Raw genomic sequence first — 19,875 nt, 5'->3', positions numbered from 1 at the left:
GGGTATTGCCGATACGACGGGAGTTTTCCAGTTGGCGTTTTGATGCGGCGTCTAGGAATTCACGAATTTGGGGGGTGTTATGCGTTTTTTGGTTCTTATATTCTTATATACCAGTCTGTGTCATTGTCTTCTTTCCGTCTGAAATGGAGATCTTTTTTTGTGTCACTATTCACTTATTTCCCATTTTGTCATCGCTTCCGCGCTGCGGTTTACCGATCGATAGCCAGATATCGGGACGAATCCGATCCCGAAAGAGACCCACGGGATGGCGCCGGCCTTTCCATTTTGGGAAACGGAGACCTTTTTTTCTCCATCGTGAATTGATTCCGCCCTTTCCCAGGCCGATAAAATCCTTCTCTGGCGTCTCCAGGCGGGGAAAGATCTTGCGAATAATCGGCTATGTCTCGTCAAGCTCGCTACGCTATTTTCTGGACCTTGGCATTATGATCAGCGCCGACAGTGACGAGCCTCTTCATGGTACAGTATAATCCATTTTTCCCCACTCCCCCTCCTTTCATTTCCACCGACGAGGATGTGCTATGGATTGATAAGCTGATAAGTGTGGATGCTGTGTTGAAGAACTACAGTGCTTGACCTACCTCAGCTCTATACCAAGCCGTCCGCAGATGACCTTCTCAAAACCCTAGAATTGCTGGCAATCCAGCCACGAAGTTTCGGGAGCAAGGCTCGCGATGCGGCAAAGCAGCGGACGGTTCTACCAGCAGGAGTTTCGCGATATCTGACTTCCATTATCTCCAGCCCTTTAACATGGTTGGAATCGGATGAGCAGCGAGAAGCGGTCTGGGATGCGGCGGCAGCACGACTCAGCGAGCGCTCTGGTCGAGCTGGTAGGTGTTTAGCCTTGCGTCCTTGGGGGAAATTGGTGCTGACATCCTGTTGTCTCAGCCATGCCGGCATTATCTCGCGTCTTCAACATCCCCACATCCTCGAACGAAGAAATCACTCTGACTCTGCATGAGCCGTCTCTTACCTCCGATAACTTGGGTTTGAAGACATGGGTTTCATCGTATCTCTTATCCCAACGGCTGCATAACATCCTCGAGTCCGTTCCGGAACTTGTCCCATCGGGGTCTACCTTACAGCGAGAAAACAAGACGGTCAGAGCCTTGGAACTAGGTGCGGGGACCGGGCTGGTCGGGCTGTCTTTTGCTGTTCTTCGTGGCGCTTCCGCTACCGTTCATCTGACAGATCTGCCCTCTATCGTTCCTAACCTCGCCCATAATGTCAGCCTGAACTCCGAACTGCTAAGCAAGGCAAATACAACTGTCACAACCGGCGTTCTCGACTGGTCCATAACTCCAGATCGACTTCCCACGAAAGATGAGCGTTATGATATCATCCTGGCTGCGGATCCAGTGTATTCCCCAGAACATCCCCGATGGCTCGTCCAGACGATCGAGCGCTGGCTCAGCCGAGGTTTGGGCGCGCGAGTGGTGATGGAAATGCCATTGAGGGACGCCTACCTACCGCAGGTACAGGAATTCCGACGTCGGATGGAGGAAATTGGCCTGGCTATAGTCGACCAGGGAGAAGAAGTCGGATACGACGATTGGGAAGGTGCCGACGGCAATTCAATTGAAGTCCGTTGCTGGTGGTCTGTTTGGGGATGGAGCGAGAAGCTTTAGAGTGGATGTTGATTGCATGAGAGACGAAGTCACGACGATAGATGATAGACTAGAGATTAGACTATAGAGTAGACGTCAGAGAGCGATATTGATATGAAAGTTTCGATAAGAATAAGGGTAGTTAGTCACGTGTGATCATGGCACTTGACAGTAACTCTCCGGATCCACGATTGCTTGGTCAGGCAACTACCTAGGTGTGGTACATGGAGCTGAGCACATTGACTCATTCATGTTCTCTTTCTCCATCCACTCGCTATCAAATACTATCTAATTTGACTGACCGCCACCCATCTCAGTTTGAGAACTTGGCCTTATTCTCTTTCTGTCTTTCGGCGCTTCTATAGACAAGTCCACCCTGGACAGATTAATACTTACCGGGAGCTCCATGGCTTCATCAGAAAATGTACGTGCCCACCCACCCTGTATGTATGTACAGTAGAGCTCAGTGAGCCCCATTGCGCTGACCTATCTATCTATGATCCAAGATCACACCCCAAAAAGGTTGGACAACAGACCCCGACGAGCTCGACTTTGACTTCTACTGGGCCGACGACAAGGGCATTGGCTCGCAAATGGCCAGAGAACGTGGCCTGGAGTCACCCAAACCGATCATGTGCAGCGCTCCGGAGACTGGCGAGGGGCTGTATATGTTCCAGTCCGGCAGCAATTTCTACATCTGGGATCAGATGGGTGACGATGTTGAGGAGATTACGAGGTCTCAGGACTTGAATGAAATTCTGGAGATTATGCACAAGAAGGGCTTTAAGGAGTTTGGTTTGAGAGAAGTTAGTGGCTGGGCGAAATAGAGATGTGTATGGCTATAATTATCCATAACAGTGTACATTGTACAGTACATACCTAATTCAATTCATTGCTAATTATTAATCCAATACGTACATGTACATGTATGTATATACGTAGGGGGGTATTATCAACGACGTCCTCATTTAGTTAGTAGGCGCTGCAGTTTTCGTGGGTTTCAATTCCACTTAGAAACGCTTTGCCACATCATCAAACTCGGTGTATCTCAACAAATGTCGCTGAAAAAACAAAACAAAAAAAAGGACGTCATTTCCTCCTACTTACAGACAGACTATATTAGAGGTATGTAGTCATGTCTTTCCTCTTTGCTTTGCCATCATACATAGGACATTGGCATTGGTCAGGGAATGAACAATATAATTAATCTTTGAGATTATCATTATCTGCCAACTTCAGCCGTGTTCCCTCCCTCCTTTTTGAGTCGACTGGCACTTAAGTGCTTTCTGCCGTTGGGGAGGACCATAATTTCACATTTCACATTTCATAATGAGTTAGTTCACTGGACGGCGGCAGAGTGTGGTAGTGCGAGAGAGAGCATCATCTCATGGTCTAATCGCGACTAACAACATGTATGTACTGTACATACATACGTATGCCAGATTATGTGTTAATTAATTCAATTATCTGCTGCATTTTGGTGTTGTGTATATACATACAGTACAAACATAGATGCATACATTTTCTGACACAGTTGTATGTACTGTACCATCCTCACTCGTCAAACCCCTCCCATTCCTCATCGCCGCTGTTATTATCGTTATTATTAGACCCCTCCATCGCCCGGAGCTTCTTCTGGCGACTGCTCGCAATCGCCGCCTTCCTCTTGTTCTCCCTCCGGCGATCGAAGCCGCTCTTCGTGCTGATCCGCGTCTTTGCGCGCTCCTTGGCGTCGACGAGCTTGGCGGATGCCTGTCGGGCCTTGACGCCGTGGCGCTTCAGCTCCTTCTTGTCCTTCTTGCTGAGGTCCGGCAGCGCGTCCAGCAGCCACTTCTGCACCGATCTCTCGCTGTCCGGCTTGCCCTGCAGCTTCTCGCTCATGTCGATCATGTTCGCGATCGGCTTGACGTAGGGGATGTCTTCCTTCGTGTAGAACGTCACCGCGATGCCGCCCTCGCGTCCTGCGCGCCCTGTTCGCCCTACGCGGTGGACGTACGCCGCGGCCGACGTCGGGATGTCGTAGTTGACCACCCCGTTGATGCCCCGGAAGTCGACGCCCCGGGCCAGGAGGTCCGTCGTGACTATCACCCAGATTTCGCCCTTGCGGAACCCTTTCATGATCTCGGACCGTCGGGTTTCCGACATCTCTGAATGGAGCACGGCAATGCGCGAGGAGCCGCCTGCCTCGGGGGGGATATCGTAGAGCAGTTCAGAATGCAGTGCCACAGCACGTGGAATTGTCTGGGTGAAGATGAGGAAGGGCGGTCTCAGCCGAGTCTCCGGCGGAGCAATCGTCGCAGTGGGATGAATCAACTGTCGGAGACCAAGCAGCTTGCCGTGCTCGGTGGCCGCATAGATGAGCTTGTGGGTGATATTCGGGACGGCGGTATCTTTCAGCCCGATGACAACCCGGATCAGGGGTGTTTTATCAGTCAGGCCAAGAGACGTCCGTCGATCCTGGATGATCGATTTGATGAGCTGCTCGATGCTGGAGCCCATCGTCGCCGACCACATGGAGACACGCAACTGGGGATTGGTGCAAGCACTCCATATGCTGGTTGTCTGCTCGCGGAAGAGAGGGTCCAGGAGCACATCGGCTTCGTCCAAGACCAGGTTTCTGATCGAAGGCATTGGCGCGACGCTCTTCGTCTGGTTTGCGGACAGAGCGTTGACCAGAAGCAGCGGCGTCGTCACGAGGATATCGCTCTTGGTTATCGTGCTCTTTCGTCGGGGCTTTTTCTTTTTCTCAGATCGCGTCGTTCCGTTAGCGTTGGCATCGGCGTCATCGTCGCTCTCATCTTCTGATTCGGAAGATTCCCGATTGTCTTCTTCCCTCTCTTCTTCTAATGGTTCATCATCGTCGTCCGTACGCTCGAGAACTTGCATCCCCTTCTTCATGCCAGTGATCTTCACTCCCGTTCCAAGAGCCAGCTTGCGCCCTTCGTTCACAATCTGCCAAACAAGCTCCTTGGTCGGCGCGACGATGACAGCAAATATCTCACGCTTCCCTGGATGCTCATGGTGATGGCGAACAATCTTCGTGATCAATGGTATCATGAAGGCGAGCGTCTTTCCACTGCCAGTCGGAGCCACGACCGCCAGATCTGGCTCTGGAGTTTCCGCAGGCCGAGTCTCGCCAGAGTACGGCGAATGGCCCAGCAGCAGAGGCAGACTTCCCATCTGCACCTCCGTCGGCACAGAGAAGCCCTGCTCGGCGATGTTTTCGGCCAGTCGTCTCGAGATGCGATACTTCTTCCGCAGCTGCTGAAAGGAAACCAGCGGTTCAGGATACAAGCGACGGAGTTCCTTCTGCTGCTTTTTCGTCAGCGCAGGAACAGCCGACTTTTCTTTCTTTTCTTTCTTCTCTTTCTTCTTCTTCTTTTTCTCCTTTTCCTTTGTCGCGTCTTCAGACTTGGCGACGGGCAGGATCTCTTCGAGGTCCCTCAGATCGGTGACTTTGATCTTGTGCGTTTTGAGGATGGACCGTCGTTGAGATTCATCCATCACCTGTGCATCTTCGCCCTCTGAATCCGAATCAGAGACACTCTGCCCGTCAGCATGTTCCTTTCTGGGCCTCTTTTTGGAGTCCTTCGCATTGCCCGACAACAGGCCCTTTGCGGAGCTAAAGAAATCCAAATTGACATCGTCCTCTGCGTCAGAATTCTCATTCGCGTCGCCATCCTCCTCTCGCTTCCTCTTCTTCGACTGCTGCTGTTCCTCCGCTGCTGACGAGCCGCGAAACAGCTGCGGGTTCTCCGCCTTGCCGGCTGAAGGCAGGCGGCCTCCTTGTAATGGGGTCGCGGTGCTCTGCCTCCCGGATATCGACTTTAGTTTCGTCGACCGCGTCAGCAGCCTGAATGCGTCCATCCTGAGAAGAACATCTATACAGAACCAGGACTGGATATCTGTATGCTATCTTTTTCTTTTTCTTTTCTTTTCTTTCTTTCTTTCAAGAAGCTGTTGTGCTTGCGACGTTTATTTTTATGTGATGTTGCGCATCAATCAACTTGCTAAGAAAAAAGTTTCGCGGAGGAACACTCTTCCCACTTCCGCTCCGGACCAATCAGATGCCGCCAAAGCACCCTGCACAGTTTCCTCAGGAACACATCCAGACAGGCAAAGATTATGCATTTACGTATTCCATTCTGCTTGAGAGATTGAAAATTATTTATTTCTTAGAAATAAAAATCATAACTACCTAATTTCACCAACATGTCTTATTCAGGATATATACGCAGAGCATGCCGCTAATCGATGCTCGACCGCTGACCAACATTGATTGCCTTGTTATCCAAGGACTGATTGAAGCATCGCCATTGCTGTGCCCAATTGACTGTAATATTGCTGGGAAATTAATGACCCGGAAGGGAAATGTCATCTATCCCAACATATCGTAACCATGCACGGGCATGCCATACTCAACACAGTCGGCATAAATCAGGGACAAGCTGTTGTAAATGGCAACCTCCGTGCCAAATGCAGGGAACATATTCAGGACAGAATGCAGCTATATTCCATCGTCTATCATACAGTAGTACAAGACGCTGTGACGAAAAAAAGAAAAAGGAAAAAGGAAAGGATAGGAAACGGCAGTGTCAGGCGGATGCGAGTTTGTTTTTTCGCGCTTCTTCAGACTCTATCTAGTGCGCATCTGCGTGGGCGGGCTTGCCCCGGTATCCAACAATCTTGCGTCGACCGATCATCTCACCGACTGTGAAGAATCCCAGGACCTCGGCAGCAGTCACGCCAACGAAAGCCAGCTCCTTCTTGTCCATGTTGCGTATCCGGATCAGGATGTCCTGCGGGGAAATGTAGAGGTTCTTCAGAGTCGAAGGGTTGCGGATGCCGTTGATCAGAGGCTGGAAGTACGCCTGGAAGGCGGAGAGGCTTCTGCACAGGAATGTCAGCTGACGGGAACCTGATGAGGTTCCAGAGCAAGACGTCGCTTACGGAGGCGCCATGTTCTGACCGCGGACAACGAGCTTGGCAAGCTCAAGGCCGACCTTCGAGTAGTAGATGGTGGGAGGTATTAATGCTAGAAAAAAAAGGTCATAGTGTCAGTAAAGGGTTGCATTAATCAGCGAGCGATCCGCTAGGAGGAAGATGCAGAAACAAGGATCCTTCTCAACTTCCGGACCTGTCTGCAAAATTCACCCATCGAGAGACCGCCACGAGGGCGAGGAGATGGCAAGGACATGCTTACAGTCAATGAAGGCGATGACTCGGCCGGTTCTCCCGCCGATCTTCCTGAGGGCGCTGCCGACATTCTGCGCAGCGTTCGCAATTGCCGGGCCGGCGGTCGCCGAGACCTTGGACAGGCCTTCGGACGCCTTGGAGGCGGCAGACGAGGCAGTCTCCTTGGCCTTGGAGGCCGCCTGGGAAGAGTTGTGTCGGACGGCGGTCCTGCGGAACAGAAACTGCGACTGCCGCCGCAGCACGGCACGGGACGCCGTGACGGGCATTTTCCAACTGGCCACCGGAGGAAAAGGATGCGAGGGCAAGAACGACAGACAACGATGCGCGTCGCTGGTGCAGGCGACGAAGTCCAATGGCCGACCGGGCGTAGTGGTGGGACAGATGGATCGTCTGGTCAGGACGGATCCCAAGGGCCAGGCTGGGAGTTGACGCTCGGAAAGTCTAGGGAAAAACTTGGTCCGGCGTCGGCTTGTCACGTGATGTATCTGTCACGAGTATGAACCTAAACCTAATTAGGAAGTACTACGTTTGCTGATATAATGTAAGTGAAACCAGAGATAGGATGTTCCTCTTGATTAAACACGATCTTTTCAATGGCTCATGGACAAAGGCATCATCATCTCATCGTCCATCCTTCATAGCAATGCCATACTGCATTAAGCATTGACACTGACATATATTGCAAAGCTTGTGTCATTGATTGATTAATCAAGCCCTCTTTGTGAAGAACACAACCCTCAGAGGAAGCAGGAATCATCAAGCCCCAACCCAAAGTCCTGGTATGGGTTTACATAGTTGATCTACAGCCACTCATGCTTCAGTGCTTGTGGAGAACACCGCTAGTCTCGCAGAGAGGCTTGTATTTCCTCCGAAAATACATCAGGATAATGACATTGACTCTGGTTAGGGGTTGCTTCACCGCAGCATTCGAACAATTTCATGAACCCATAATAGTCCGGAGGTGGATCCGCACCCTTTTCAATGAGCAACCGCTCAATGCGTTCATCCTTTTGTTGCATGGCTATCATAAGCGCAGTCAATCCGTTGTTATCCTGGGCTTCGATGTTCGCCCCATGCTTGAGCAGCCGCTTTACGATGGTGTAATATCCTTCTCGAGTGGCCCGCAGCAATGCTGTTGATCCGTCGGGGCCCTTGGCTTCTATATCTGCCTTGTGATCAAGTAGGAGACTGACTACGGCATCATGTCCTCCTTCCGCTGCCAACAGCAGCGCCGTCAACCCTTCACTATCCCTGATCTCAGTGTCGGCTTCCGCTTCTAGCAACAGCCGGACCGTGGTCGCCTCGCCTTTGTAGGTGGCGTTGATGAGAGGTGTCCGGCTTTTCTTTGTTTTCGCGTTGACATCGGCCCCATGCTTCAGCAACAGTCGCATGGCTGCGTTATATCCTTGCACAGCTGCCATGTAAAGTGCTGTCCGTCCTCCTTCATCTTTTGCATCGATATCTGCACCTCTCTCAAGCAACATCTGCACTACCTCTTTATTGCCATTCTGCGCTGCCCAATGTAGCGGTGTCAGTTTTCGTATTCCAACTGCGTTGACGTGGGCTCCGTTGTCGAGTAACAGTCGCACCATCTTTTCGTTCCCGTCACTGGCCGCCACAGATAAAGCCGTCCATCCTCTATCGCTCATTTCATTAATATCAACTCCCCTGCCCAGCAACGTCTGCATCCTATCAACACGCTTCTCAGCGGCAGCCTCGCGCACACCACTAAGCGGACCAGAATAAATCTCTTTCTCTTCAGCAAGTTCCTCTAGTGCCACTCGCTGGCGGATATCGCTCAGATCCAGATATATGGAATCGACGACCTGCCTTCCATTGTCCACTAGGTCAAGCAGCACTTGGACGACTGCCTCCTGCTCTCTCACAGCAGCTGCGTGCAATGGTGTCCATTCGTCTTTATCCTCAGCCTTGGGGTTGGCACCGTATTGCAACAACAACCGCACCATTCTTTCACGTCCTTTCGCAGCGGCTCCATGGAGCGCCGTACATCCATTTTCATCTGGTATATTAGGGTCAGCCCCCTTGCGAAGTAACATCTCCATGATTGTTTCGGATCCATCTTGAGCACAGCAGTGGAGTGCCGTCCGTCCCTCGTGGCTTTGCACGTTAACATCGGCATTATTTTGGAGAAGTAACTGTACTGTTCCTATGTGGTTCTGCGGTGCGGCCCAATGCAGCGCGGTCCATCCTTCTTCGTCCCTAGAATTGACGTCGGCCCCATGCGCTAGAAGGAGCTGGACGATCGACTCGTATCCTGCTGGCACTGCCGAATCTAACGGGGTCCATCCGTGGTTGTCCTTTATCTTAGGATCCGCCTGTTTGTTAAGTAATTTCTCCACCATTTCCTTGTTTCCCTGCATAGCCGCCTGATGCAATGCTGTAAACCCACTGCTATCTCGTGCGTTGATGTCGATCTTGGAGATAGATTCGAGTAGCACATCTACTACCTTGTCGTGTCCTCCCGTCACGGCCGAATGCAGCGCCGTCCACCCATCTTCATCCGTAGCCTTGGCATCAGCTTCGCTGTGGTCAAGCAGCAACTTGACAATCCCGTCATGTCCCTCCTTCGCGGCCAGAATCAGTGGAGTTCTCTCTTTGTCGTCCTTTTCCTCGACACTGAACCCCCCATTGATCAGTACTTCGGTTACGTTCTTTAAGCCAAATAAGGCGGCAGCGCCTAAAGTTTTTATCCCTTTGCTGAAATTCTGGCTATATCCAACATAGGTGAAGCGACTTTGTTTTGTTTCCTTGGCTTGGACGGCAGATGAAAGCAGGCGCTCATCCTTGAGAAAGGCCATGACCAAGGGACGGAGTGACATCTCCGGCGCGCCACGCAGATGCTCTGCCCAATGTCGCGACGCATAGGGAAGAAATTCATATTTCTTAAACCGTGCGGTCAACGTTTCATCATCGCTACAGGCTCCTTCTTCGCAGAAAACGTCGTAGGAGAGATAGGTGAGGCATGTCCGGGCAAGCTCTACTTCGACGTCGAAGGGGAACTTTCCACTCGAGCATACATCGTCAAGGTATTCCCTGATTGTTGGATGTGCAAAGGTCATATTCCTGCTCCCTGGCTCGATGATCACGAGACCAGCACATGCATCTACCAACACATGCTCTGCGGTCTTGTACAATGGATGCTCCGAGGCGGAGTAACGGTCTGGTCTGACCGCTAAAGCATCTTGGATCTCGTCGACTTTCAAGGGCCGTTTGGCGCGGAGAATCCAGGCGAGGACCCTGAAACCAAGGTGGTATTGCTCGCCATATCCACGGCTTTTCTCGATGCGATCCCATGACATGTCATAAAACTCCCGTTGGGTTGTCCGCAGCGTTGCTAATGCATCATGAACCGCTCCTACACTGTGACATCGCTGGATGTGATCCATCTGTAAACGGGCCAGGTTGAAACTATATGACAGTAAGCTAGAGTGCATCTCGGAAGCTCTCGCAAACTTACATTTTAGAACACTTGTCGAACACGGTCTCAGTGATGGTATCTTGAAGAGATGGGCTGTCCTGTATTAGACTGGCCAGCATAGGGCTCCCGTAATGCCTATCAAAAATCCGCCAGTGGACATAAGATTTGATGTCATCCGGGTCCGGCGAAATTTCCAGTGTTTTTGCGTCTTTGAAGAGAATCTCAATAGTGGAATAATGACGCGATGTGACCAAAAGTCGCACGGGCAGAGAGAGCAAGACGTTGATAAGGGTCTCGCGATTTGAGCCTCCATCTTCGTCGAATTCGGCGCATTCGTCTAACGCATCGATCACAACGAAGGTCTTGTCGAGATGTCCAACAAGGTCCTTCAGGAGTTGCTTAAAATCCATAAGCCCTGGTAATCTTCCTTGGAATTTTTGGTAGAACGCATTGGCCTCCCGCATGAGGGGATTTGGTGACAAATGGCCCCGTGATTCGACCAGCTGTCGAGCAAGACTCGAGATGAGACCAACGATAGTATGCTCTCTTTGGTTGGTAAAGTCGCAGTATAGATACGCGAGGCCACTCTTGATCTCGTTTTGGATACTCTCGCGCTTTATGCGGTCTTCAAGGTGCCTCACGACCACGGATCTGGAAAGAGTCAAAAAAGCCTGCAACGATAATACCGGGGTAGACTTACGTTATGAAGGTCTTACCAGCTCCGGCTTGACTGCTATGTCAGCGGGCGAGAAATGCTGCCTCCAAAGAAGACTTTTAACTCACGCAGTCCATGACACCAGAGGATCTCAGGGTCGCAACTTCCGTCTTCCCAGCTCTTGAATCTTGCGTCATTCAAGATCCACTGCCCAGCACCTGGCATCCGTCGGTTCCAGTATCCATCCTGCTTCTCCCTGAACTTAAGCTTCGATATGAACGCGAGTGTCAATTTGTTCTTCTCCTCTCCGTTTGAGCAAGGTCGTCCCCATCTCGTTGATCATCGCTTGGTCTAGCTGGTTCCGGGCATCCACTAGGGCCTGTCGGCTCTCCGCCATTTTCTGCCCAATTGTGTCAGCAATTACTCTCTGCAAATAGTGCGACTCGAGATACGAAATACTCGTTCGCAAGAACCTTGTCATCGCGGTGAGCAGGTCCGTTGCTTGCACCAAGACGTGATGGCTAGCGTCCAGCTCACGCAGCTTTCTCAGATATGGTCCGTAATTGTTGATCACCTCTAATTCTTTGACAATGTCGTCTGCTCGATTATGCGTGTCCACAGCATTGGAGAGAACTATGTTCAGACCATTGACGGCGAACTTCAATGGTATAAAACCTGCTGCATCCGCGCTGAACGAGACGAGTCCTAATACAAGAGTCGCGATAGGGTATACCCTGGTCATGCAAGAAGCCAGTTTGCCAGACCTCCTTTGTCTTCTCTGAACACGGCTCTCCACTACCTGTTCTATCAGTCGTCCGAACGTTTCTTCAGGCTGTGGTTTCTTTCCAGCCTCCTCCATAGCTGTTGCCAAATCCTTGTTATCAATGACTGAAATTTCATGTGATCTGTCCGGGTGCTGTTTTGCGTAGTCCTGAAGGGCATCCTTGAGTTCCAAGGTTGCATCACGCAACCGTTGTTGCGCTTTGGACAGTCTCTCATCCCCAGATCTATTCTCAAAAAACGACTCAAAGCCAATATTACCTGTGTACATGTCAATTGTGGCATGTTTCTGGCCACTGTGGTGAGGATTCTGGACAACTAGTGCTTACCTGTCCATGCCGTCGCATCATCTGTCTTGTTTCTAGGGATTGTTGTCTGCGGAGCCCCATGACTATCTCCCTGATCACCTCGTCTATGCCAGTGGATTCGAAAGCGGTGTCGACGTCGTGGCTTCTGTGCCAACATTCTGGAAATCGAAAAGGGCGATAGACCACTTGTCGAAATATTTACCGTTCTGAACTGTAATCTCAATGCTCCAGATGACGACCAACTTCTTCTAATCTTAAGAATTCAGAAATTCAGGAATGTTGGGATTCAACGAATTCAGCTACAGAATCGCCGAGAAAAATGATCACTGTACTCCGCAGTACTGGATTACGGCGTCACTGGACAGTAAGGTGTCTAACCTTCCAAGAGTGACGTGTCTGTCAACAATTTGTTACCGATACACACCAATCAAAGCTGAAAAAGCCTAAAAACATCAGGACCTCATACATAGGTACCATGTTGTTCATCTGCAGCTCCGCGAGCGGGGTATGCTGCAGCTAACCATTTTCACAATAATAAGGCTGGCTGAACAGTGGGGTATCTCAAAAGTCCACTGTGCATGAGATTCCGATCTCATGCATATATTACTACCAAATTAGGTATAGTCTAGGGGTGGGAGGATGTACTGACTACGGAGTAGTAGAACCTTTAACTAAAGTAGGAAAATTAAGGACCATGATGTCGCCTGGCAGTCCCACAACACCCTGAGCCCGTATATATATTGTTACTCTGCTTCAGGTAGTTTTTACAACTGTTTGCTTTGCTATGAAGATTCTAGGTAGATTGCTTTGGATGGAACTGTTTCCTGCTTTACAATAGAAGATGTTTGTCACAGATTTTATTCAATTCAAAATTCTATGTCCAAGAAGAAAGTCTCCAAAGAGAAAGATGAATTGGGTCCTAGATACAGAGAAGCCAAAAAAAAAAGGCCTATATACGACTTGCGCAAAAGGCCCTATATCTAGCTAGATAGACCTCCTGGACTGTACAGGGGACTAACTCGCGGAATCAATCCACGATCTCATGTCCATGTCCGTGTCCGAGTCTCAAAAAGCGATCTCTCGAGAGATGTTGCTTGCTTGCTTGCTTGCTTGCTTGCTTGCTTGCTCAGCAAGGGGAGCCAGTCGTCAGGATGTGCTTCGCCTCCTGGGCGTAGGTGCAGCCGTTGTTGACGTTGGAGTCGGAGAAGCCGGCGTTCCACATCATCACGCCGCCGAACGCGGGGTCGCTCTGGTACTGGCCGACGAGCGAGGCGAGGGCGCTGGGCTGGAGGTAGTACTGGGCGCCGCTCTCGGTGCCGGTGGCGCCCAGCGGCGAGGCAGGCACGCCGATGAAGAGCTTGGCGTTGGCGGAGGGGGTGTTGGCGATGTTGGTCTTCCACTGGTCGAAGTTGATGTTGCCGTTGACGGAGCAGCCGGGGTTGTTGTAGAACTGGATCCAGAGGTAGTCGAACTGGGCGTTGGTGACGATCACGTTCATGTTGGGCTCCGGGATGGGGCACTGCGGCGCGCCGGTGATGTAGTAGGTGTTGCTGGGGTCGGAGGCGAAGTTGGAGCGCAGCTTGGCGATCAGGTACTGGTAGTACTGGTTGCCACTGTTGGCCTCGATGTCAAAGTCCCAGCCGTTGACGAAGGTGCTGCCGAAGGGCCGCGGCACGCTGCCGTTGCCCGCGTTGCCGTACGCCTCCCACAGGTTCTGGCCGATGGTCTCGGCCTGTTCCTGCGACTGCAGCGAGTACGAGCCCGACGCGCCGCCCAGCGACAGGATCACCTTGACGCCGTTGGCCTTGCACGTGTCGATGGCCTTGGCCAGGTCGTCGCAGTTCTGGCCCTCGCCGGAGGTCGAGATGTAGCACGACTGCCCGATCGTGCCAGACGGGATGGTAACGCCGTTACCCCACTCGTACAAGAAGGCCAGCACGATGATGTCGATGCCGGAGGTGGAGGTGCAGTAGGTGGCCAGGTCGTTGTTCTCGACGATGCCGCCGCCGTTCTGGCCCCAGTAGACGACGTTCTGGGCGCCAGTGCCTGTCGCATTGCGCGTCTTGAGCATGTGGGGGGCAGCCGAGGCAGCAGTGGCCATGAGGCCAAGGCTGGCGAGCACCTTGGAGAAATGCATGGTGATAGGGATCGATAAGAACGTATGTACAATGAAGGAACGATAAAGTTGAGGCACTAGAGGGAATGGACGGATCCGTCAAGGACCTTTAGGTAAGGTAGGGAATGTGACGCAGGCTCTCGAGAGGCTTGTTGTAGTGAGAATGAAGAGAACGACCGGCAGAAGAGGATGCCCTGATATACTTATGCTTCCCCCCTGGAGCAGAGGCGGCTGACTCAAGAGACGTGACGTGGACGCACACATGATGAGTGATAACCAGCATCCGTGTAAGGTAGCAGCCAGGGTAAAGGGATCAAGGAACCATCACGGAGGGTTGCAGCCAAAACGCGTACCAGGGTTGCGATAACGAACCAGGATGAGGCTATCGAGGGAGGCTCCTGACCTCAGATGCAACGTTCCTGGGCTAGTCTCCTGGCCGCGCGGTTGACTGCGCAGGGTCCTGCCGTCCCTTGGATGTAGCGTACCATGATCGGCCATCCCCGCATCGATCGGTTTAGCTCCTCAACACCTTCATTCTGATATTGCGATACCGAATATTTGTCTCTTGACCCTTGGACAAACATTTTGTGATTGCAATAGACCCTAGGAGCAGCAGACAGCGTCAGCCAGCGAGATAGCCAGGTAGGGAAACAGGTGATCCGCCTTCGTTTCAGTTTGTGGGGGGTGAATGCAACATCAGATTAAGCTCATGCATGGGAACGATGAAGATGTGACTGACCCACCCGTCCGCCCCCTCCTTCCACTGGATTGTGACCCTCTAATCGCCGACTGGACTGTTACGCTCTCGTCTCCTCTGCTCGAATGGAAAGACGCCGTTTGTGGCTTCAACAAGCCTTGGATCCGTCGTTTCGCTCGGGCGGTTTACAGAACGAAGGATTATGGTTCACGAATGGCTAGCAATAAGCTTTCCTCCCCACAGTCTGCTGGAGACGCTTAATAAGTTAATCTTCTCTCTCGAGCATAATGTGACCATGGGCACGGGAACGTGTGTGATTGGCCAGATCTGCGTATCAAGTATCCGCACGTGAATGTGATTGGTTGATAACATGTTATGCTTATTCAGCACCCGTCTGTGCCTGTTATGTAAGCATCTCGGCTTCTACACGGATTCTACAGGCATTTTGCTGTAGGCTGTACGCTTTCATGCAGAGGGCCAAAAGTCCGGAGCATTTAGGACCTGCTATACCGGAGTATAATCTGTCGAACTGTTCATTACCCTCCAGCCATATAAGGAAGTGGGGGACCACGTTTCTGGTACTCGAGTTATCACGAAAAGCATCACCAACAATGGGGGCCGAACGCCCTCGTACGCGTATGTCGAAGAGGAACTCCAACAGTTTCATATGGAGGACACGTAAGACTGAGCCTGGGCGGTGACATCCTGTCTGCAAGGTACATACTATCCTGGTCACCCTTCATGTGTTCCGGTGATCTCCTCTGGTTGGAGATTTGCTGTAAAGGTGAAGAAGGGGCGGGGCGTCCAGAGTGACAGAGCAGGGCTGGTACCGGCTTTGCACCAGGTCTACGGAGGACTTTATGTCATGCCTTATCTTGCGATAAGTAGTTGCTTTCTCAATCTGTTACCTTGACCAGCACACTCTTTGTGAGGAAACGTATCGACTCCTTCAAATGCAGATATTGTCATGTGACAACAAAGTAAGGCCATTATTAGGATACATGGATAACCCATTGTTACTACATAGTCACATATTGCATGAACTGTCCACGTATGTAGTATAGAGTATCTTGATCTTAGATTTATTGAGCATATTCTACAGTTACACCTTAGCACATTCGCATGTTACAGGTATATTGTGGTTTTTCGCCTTTCTTCAATCGTCCCTGCTTTGTAGATTTTTTTTTCTTGCTTCATTCCATTTTTGCAATGCTATATTGTCATGGCAGCTTTTTTTTAAGAGGTAAATAGGCATTGCCTAACAATATATTAGTTGAGAAGACCGTAAGATAGTTGGTGTCTAATGTTGTCTTTCTGCCAGAGACAAGGAGATGTGTCTTAGATTTGGAGTAAATCTAACTTGAACTCCTCATAAGTGTCGTCGTCACCTCCTGATCTGTATTTATGAAATACCTACAGCTGCTGCCACAGTACCTGAGGTTATTGCAGTAGTGTTTGCGGGGTAGCGACCGCGGTCCGAGAAGACGGCGGACGAGTAACGGACGACGCAGGAAAGAACAGGAACTTAAGGCAACGCTACGGGCGGGTGCTGGGTTGAATGAACGGTTTTATCAAGTGACTCGACAGTGTCAAATAGATAGGGTAAAAAGATAGTAAAGTGCTGAGTTACATTGCATTGTTATATTTTATTAAATATCAAGATACAGATATATATATAAGTAGAGAGATAGTATTGTCGTGTGATGACACGCTAACTCCATCGTCGGATCACATGGGCAGTCCATTGTCATTAGACGGTCATGTGTGTGGATCGGCCACGTATGTAGATGAAGAGTGTCCTTGATCTTAGATCTTTAAGCATCTTCCACGGTTGTACCTTACGCATTGCCATTATCACAAATATGCTATAATACCAAGGCCTTGTCATCAGAATATAAACTCATAGTTGTGCTGATCACTCTGCCTCATCTCCTGCAGTAGCATAAGGGTGTTAAAAGGTGGCATGCCACCAGCCCTAGAATAGGAAAGGAATCAGATGACCTGCTTGTCTCTTGATAGTTCATTGAGGCATATCTTGGAGCTCTGTATGATTTGATCACTGGAACTGGCATAAACCCCATTTGCATATATTGTCATGCAGGCTGCAACATGGAAATGTGCTTAGTGTAACCATGGAAGAAGCTTGATGAGAATACAGTTAAGGAAGCTTGTATGCATACTACATACATGGACAGTCTATACAACATGTGACCATCTAGCGACAATGGAGTACCCATGTGTCCTGACAATGGGCTTGCCTTGTTGTCATGCGACACAGCCTGTTGTATTCTCTCTAGCTCACCAAATCCTACTCCAATAACTAAAAACGAGATTCTTCCCAGAGTTTGAATAATAGATGACAATTGCATAGATAAACTAGATGACATCTTCAGCAATGAGGGTCGTCTCCATCTAGAATCATGCCATTATATTCTAACAGTACATATTGGATCTAATTAGCAAATGGCCATGAATTGCATGGTGTAGAATAACAGTTTCTGTTATGACCACTTGTCGCGGTACAATGTTGTACCTTGACGCAAAATATAGAGGTTCCATCTCTGGTCACATGTGATACCCGTGACTTGGGTAGGGATATCCCATTCCCTGTACTGTACAGTACGTAGTCGGAGGATCCTTCCTCGATCATCTATCTCATGGATTATCCTCGATAGCAATGGCATACCGCATTTAGTCGCTACGCTACTGGAGGGTGCTCAAGCAAATAGAGCTGTATATAGCTTGGAGATATCTATGGTATGGATATCCCAATATATATTGCTGGAGTAGATTGTGGTGGATATCATAAATGGGAGATATCTTGCTCCTCTGACGGCTTCCAGTCCTTTTGCAGGAATTTCCTTGGCTTAGTTCCAAAGTCTGTCTCTAAATTGACTCTCACGATTTTTTTTCGGTAGATTAATTTTCATGTAAAAATAAAACAGAGAATGATCATTAGACGACGCTATCGATCTATTTTATTTTTCGAGAAAAATAGAACTTGTTTCTAGATTGCCCTCCTCTTTCGACTCTTTTTTTTTTAGCTTACCTTTATATAGCTGTCTCTACTTCTTGATTGTTTCATTATTATGCCACATCTATATCTACATCTGTTGGCATGCCTTGGTTAATAAAGTAAATGGTCATAGCTTATTTAAAAGTGACTTGGCAGTATACCACAAGGACTCCATGAAGAGAGATAGTGTTGCGGTACAAGGTTGTACCTTGACGGATGGGGAGCATGAATGGTCCATCCTCAGATCACATGGTTGATCCATAGTCATCACGTGTAAGGATCATCCATAGGTATCATGTACGTAGTTGGTGCGTCCCTCCTGGATCCTTCATAAGTTTCCTCGATATTTTTAATGGTATCTCAATTTAGTCGCTACAGATAGGATAGATGAGGCAAAATTAAGTCAAACTTTTGACCGCCAGCCTTTGCCTTGAAAAGGCTATAAGCTCTAAGTAAGCTCTATTGTAGCTATTAAATTATTAGATTGATATACTACTATTTATTAGAACTAGAAACAATAATACTTGGAATTTCTCCCAGCTATATATATCGAATTACTTCTTGAAGGCGGTTAACTTTACTGTGGTAACTGAAAACGTTTCCTGACGAGATCGTCGGGCAGAAGCAGAATGGATTGCTGGAAAGGCCACGTCTTGGGATGCCTTGGACGAAATTGCTAATCTTCGCTCATCGACGTACCGGAGGATTCCCTAGCGGATTGCCCACTTCCTGTCAGTTTCGAGGATTCTAGCCCCGATGCTATCATGAACAGCAATCTAGGTGACAGTCCAGGTCAAGAAATTCTTCGCCTAAAGAGCACTGTTTTGTTTCCTGTTTGATCAGCTTGAAATTGGCTGTCGCAGTCCTCGAGATCGGGATCCAGGCACTATTATGGGCTTGGTAGAGGAAGTGGTTTCACGAAAGTTGCGAAGAAATCCTTGACCAAATATCAGTGCGAACAGGGAATGTTTATGAGGGATGGCGCGTCAAGAGAGGTCCTTAAGTAACAGGTCGAAAGATGGCGTGAACAGTAGCAAAGAATCTGCGCTGTCGCAGGATATAATGACAAACTAGGTGTAGAGGCTATTGGATCAGTTTAGAGAGAGCGGGTGTAAAAGATGATTCTCCGCAGTGTCTCTTCAATACCCGACGAGACGTGGGAAGCATCTCAATTGTCAATAGCTGACAATAGATATCGTTCTATGTTGGAGTATAACATCTGAGATGTAATATTATCGCCAGAGAAGGCATGTCTAGAGATAATACTAATCCAGAAGATGTGAGTGGATGGTGGACAGTACTCCGGGGTAGAGGAATCTCCGCCGGAGAATTACCAGACACGGCACTCCGTCTCCGTGCTTTTGTCGGCAAATTCGAGATGGATCAGTTCACGTTTTCCAGACTAAACAATCTTTATTGTCACCTGACCAGTCTAGATCTGATGCCTGGCCACGTGTGGAGCGTTTGGGGCCATGTCAGGCCGGTGAGTGTGTCCTTTTTTTTTTTTGCCGAAGAGACGGTTATCGCGATGCTCGAGTTCAGCAAGTATGCAGCGGGTCTCGTGGACAGGTAGATAGAATGCACAATTCCTCTGCTGACACACTCTTGGGGAAACTCTAGGCGATTACTTTCACCGACAGCAGTACTCGTTAGGAGACTGTCTAGAAAAATGTCAGGCAGCAATGGTGATAGTATCGACAAGGTATCCAAATTTATCCGCACAGCCAGAGATGGTTCTCCAGCGGGGTGGAGGGGCTCGCACCGGCTCACCTTCCCCTCCAACTCCAATCACGGCAATTCCTCCCCCGCGCATCTGCTGTCGGCGCCCGGATAATACCTTCTTCTCCGGTCTGACAGGAGATCCTAGCTTGAGACACGTCGATGCTGCCTCCACAGGCTGCTGGACCGCCGCGCAGGCGTGTCCCATCTTTATTAGACCCCTTGTCCTACTCTGCCGTACCCCCTCTTTCTACACACCTCTCGTCGTTCGCCCCTTAGATACTCTCGCTGGACGGTTTACGTTGTCAAAGGGAAGAGTACGAT

General features: G+C 49.8%; 5 protein-coding genes across 5 annotated transcripts; 1 reads left to right on the top strand and 4 right to left on the bottom strand.

Moving 5' to 3' along the window:
• Positions 1 to 908: 908 nt before the first annotated feature.
• Positions 909 to 2,452, top strand: T310_2746 (uncharacterized protein; the record flags this gene model as incomplete). Its single annotated transcript, XM_013474411.1, has 3 exons — positions 909 to 1,578; positions 1,991 to 2,049; positions 2,132 to 2,452. The coding sequence occupies 3 exons, from the start codon at positions 909 to 911 to the stop codon at positions 2,450 to 2,452; spliced, it is 1,050 nt and encodes a 349-aa protein (XP_013329865.1).
• Positions 2,453 to 3,179: 727 nt separating this feature from the next.
• Positions 3,180 to 5,492, bottom strand: T310_2745 (RNA helicase; the record flags this gene model as incomplete). Its single annotated transcript, XM_013474410.1, has 1 exon — positions 3,180 to 5,492. The coding sequence occupies one exon, from the start codon at positions 5,490 to 5,492 to the stop codon at positions 3,180 to 3,182; it is 2,313 nt and encodes a 770-aa protein (XP_013329864.1).
• A 773-nt stretch (positions 5,493 to 6,265) lies between these two features.
• Positions 6,266 to 10,724, bottom strand: T310_2744 (uncharacterized protein; the record flags this gene model as incomplete). Its single annotated transcript, XM_013474409.1, has 6 exons — positions 6,266 to 6,515; positions 6,576 to 6,660; positions 6,829 to 7,306; positions 7,474 to 7,597; positions 7,755 to 10,250; positions 10,300 to 10,724. The coding sequence occupies 6 exons, from the start codon at positions 10,722 to 10,724 to the stop codon at positions 6,266 to 6,268; spliced, it is 3,858 nt and encodes a 1,285-aa protein (XP_013329863.1).
• A 453-nt stretch (positions 10,725 to 11,177) lies between these two features.
• On the bottom strand, positions 11,178 to 12,527 carry T310_2743 (uncharacterized protein; the record flags this gene model as incomplete). Its single annotated transcript, XM_013474408.1, has 4 exons — positions 11,178 to 11,956; positions 12,025 to 12,256; positions 12,382 to 12,399; positions 12,525 to 12,527. The coding sequence occupies 4 exons, from the start codon at positions 12,525 to 12,527 to the stop codon at positions 11,178 to 11,180; spliced, it is 1,032 nt and encodes a 343-aa protein (XP_013329862.1).
• Positions 12,528 to 13,129: 602 nt separating this feature from the next.
• Positions 13,130 to 14,140, bottom strand: T310_2742 (chitinase; the record flags this gene model as incomplete). Its single annotated transcript, XM_013474407.1, has 1 exon — positions 13,130 to 14,140. One exon carries the CDS (start codon positions 14,138 to 14,140, stop codon positions 13,130 to 13,132), a length of 1,011 nt encoding a protein of 336 aa, XP_013329861.1.
• Positions 14,141 to 19,875: the final 5,735 nt, after the last annotated feature.

This window comes from Rasamsonia emersonii, assembly GCF_000968595.1.
Source record: "Rasamsonia emersonii CBS 393.64 chromosome Unknown ctg1118621760037, whole genome shotgun sequence".
Taxonomy (NCBI): Eukaryota; Fungi; Ascomycota; class Eurotiomycetes; order Eurotiales; family Trichocomaceae; genus Rasamsonia; species Rasamsonia emersonii.
This window is presented reverse-complemented; position numbering and strand designations above follow the sequence as displayed.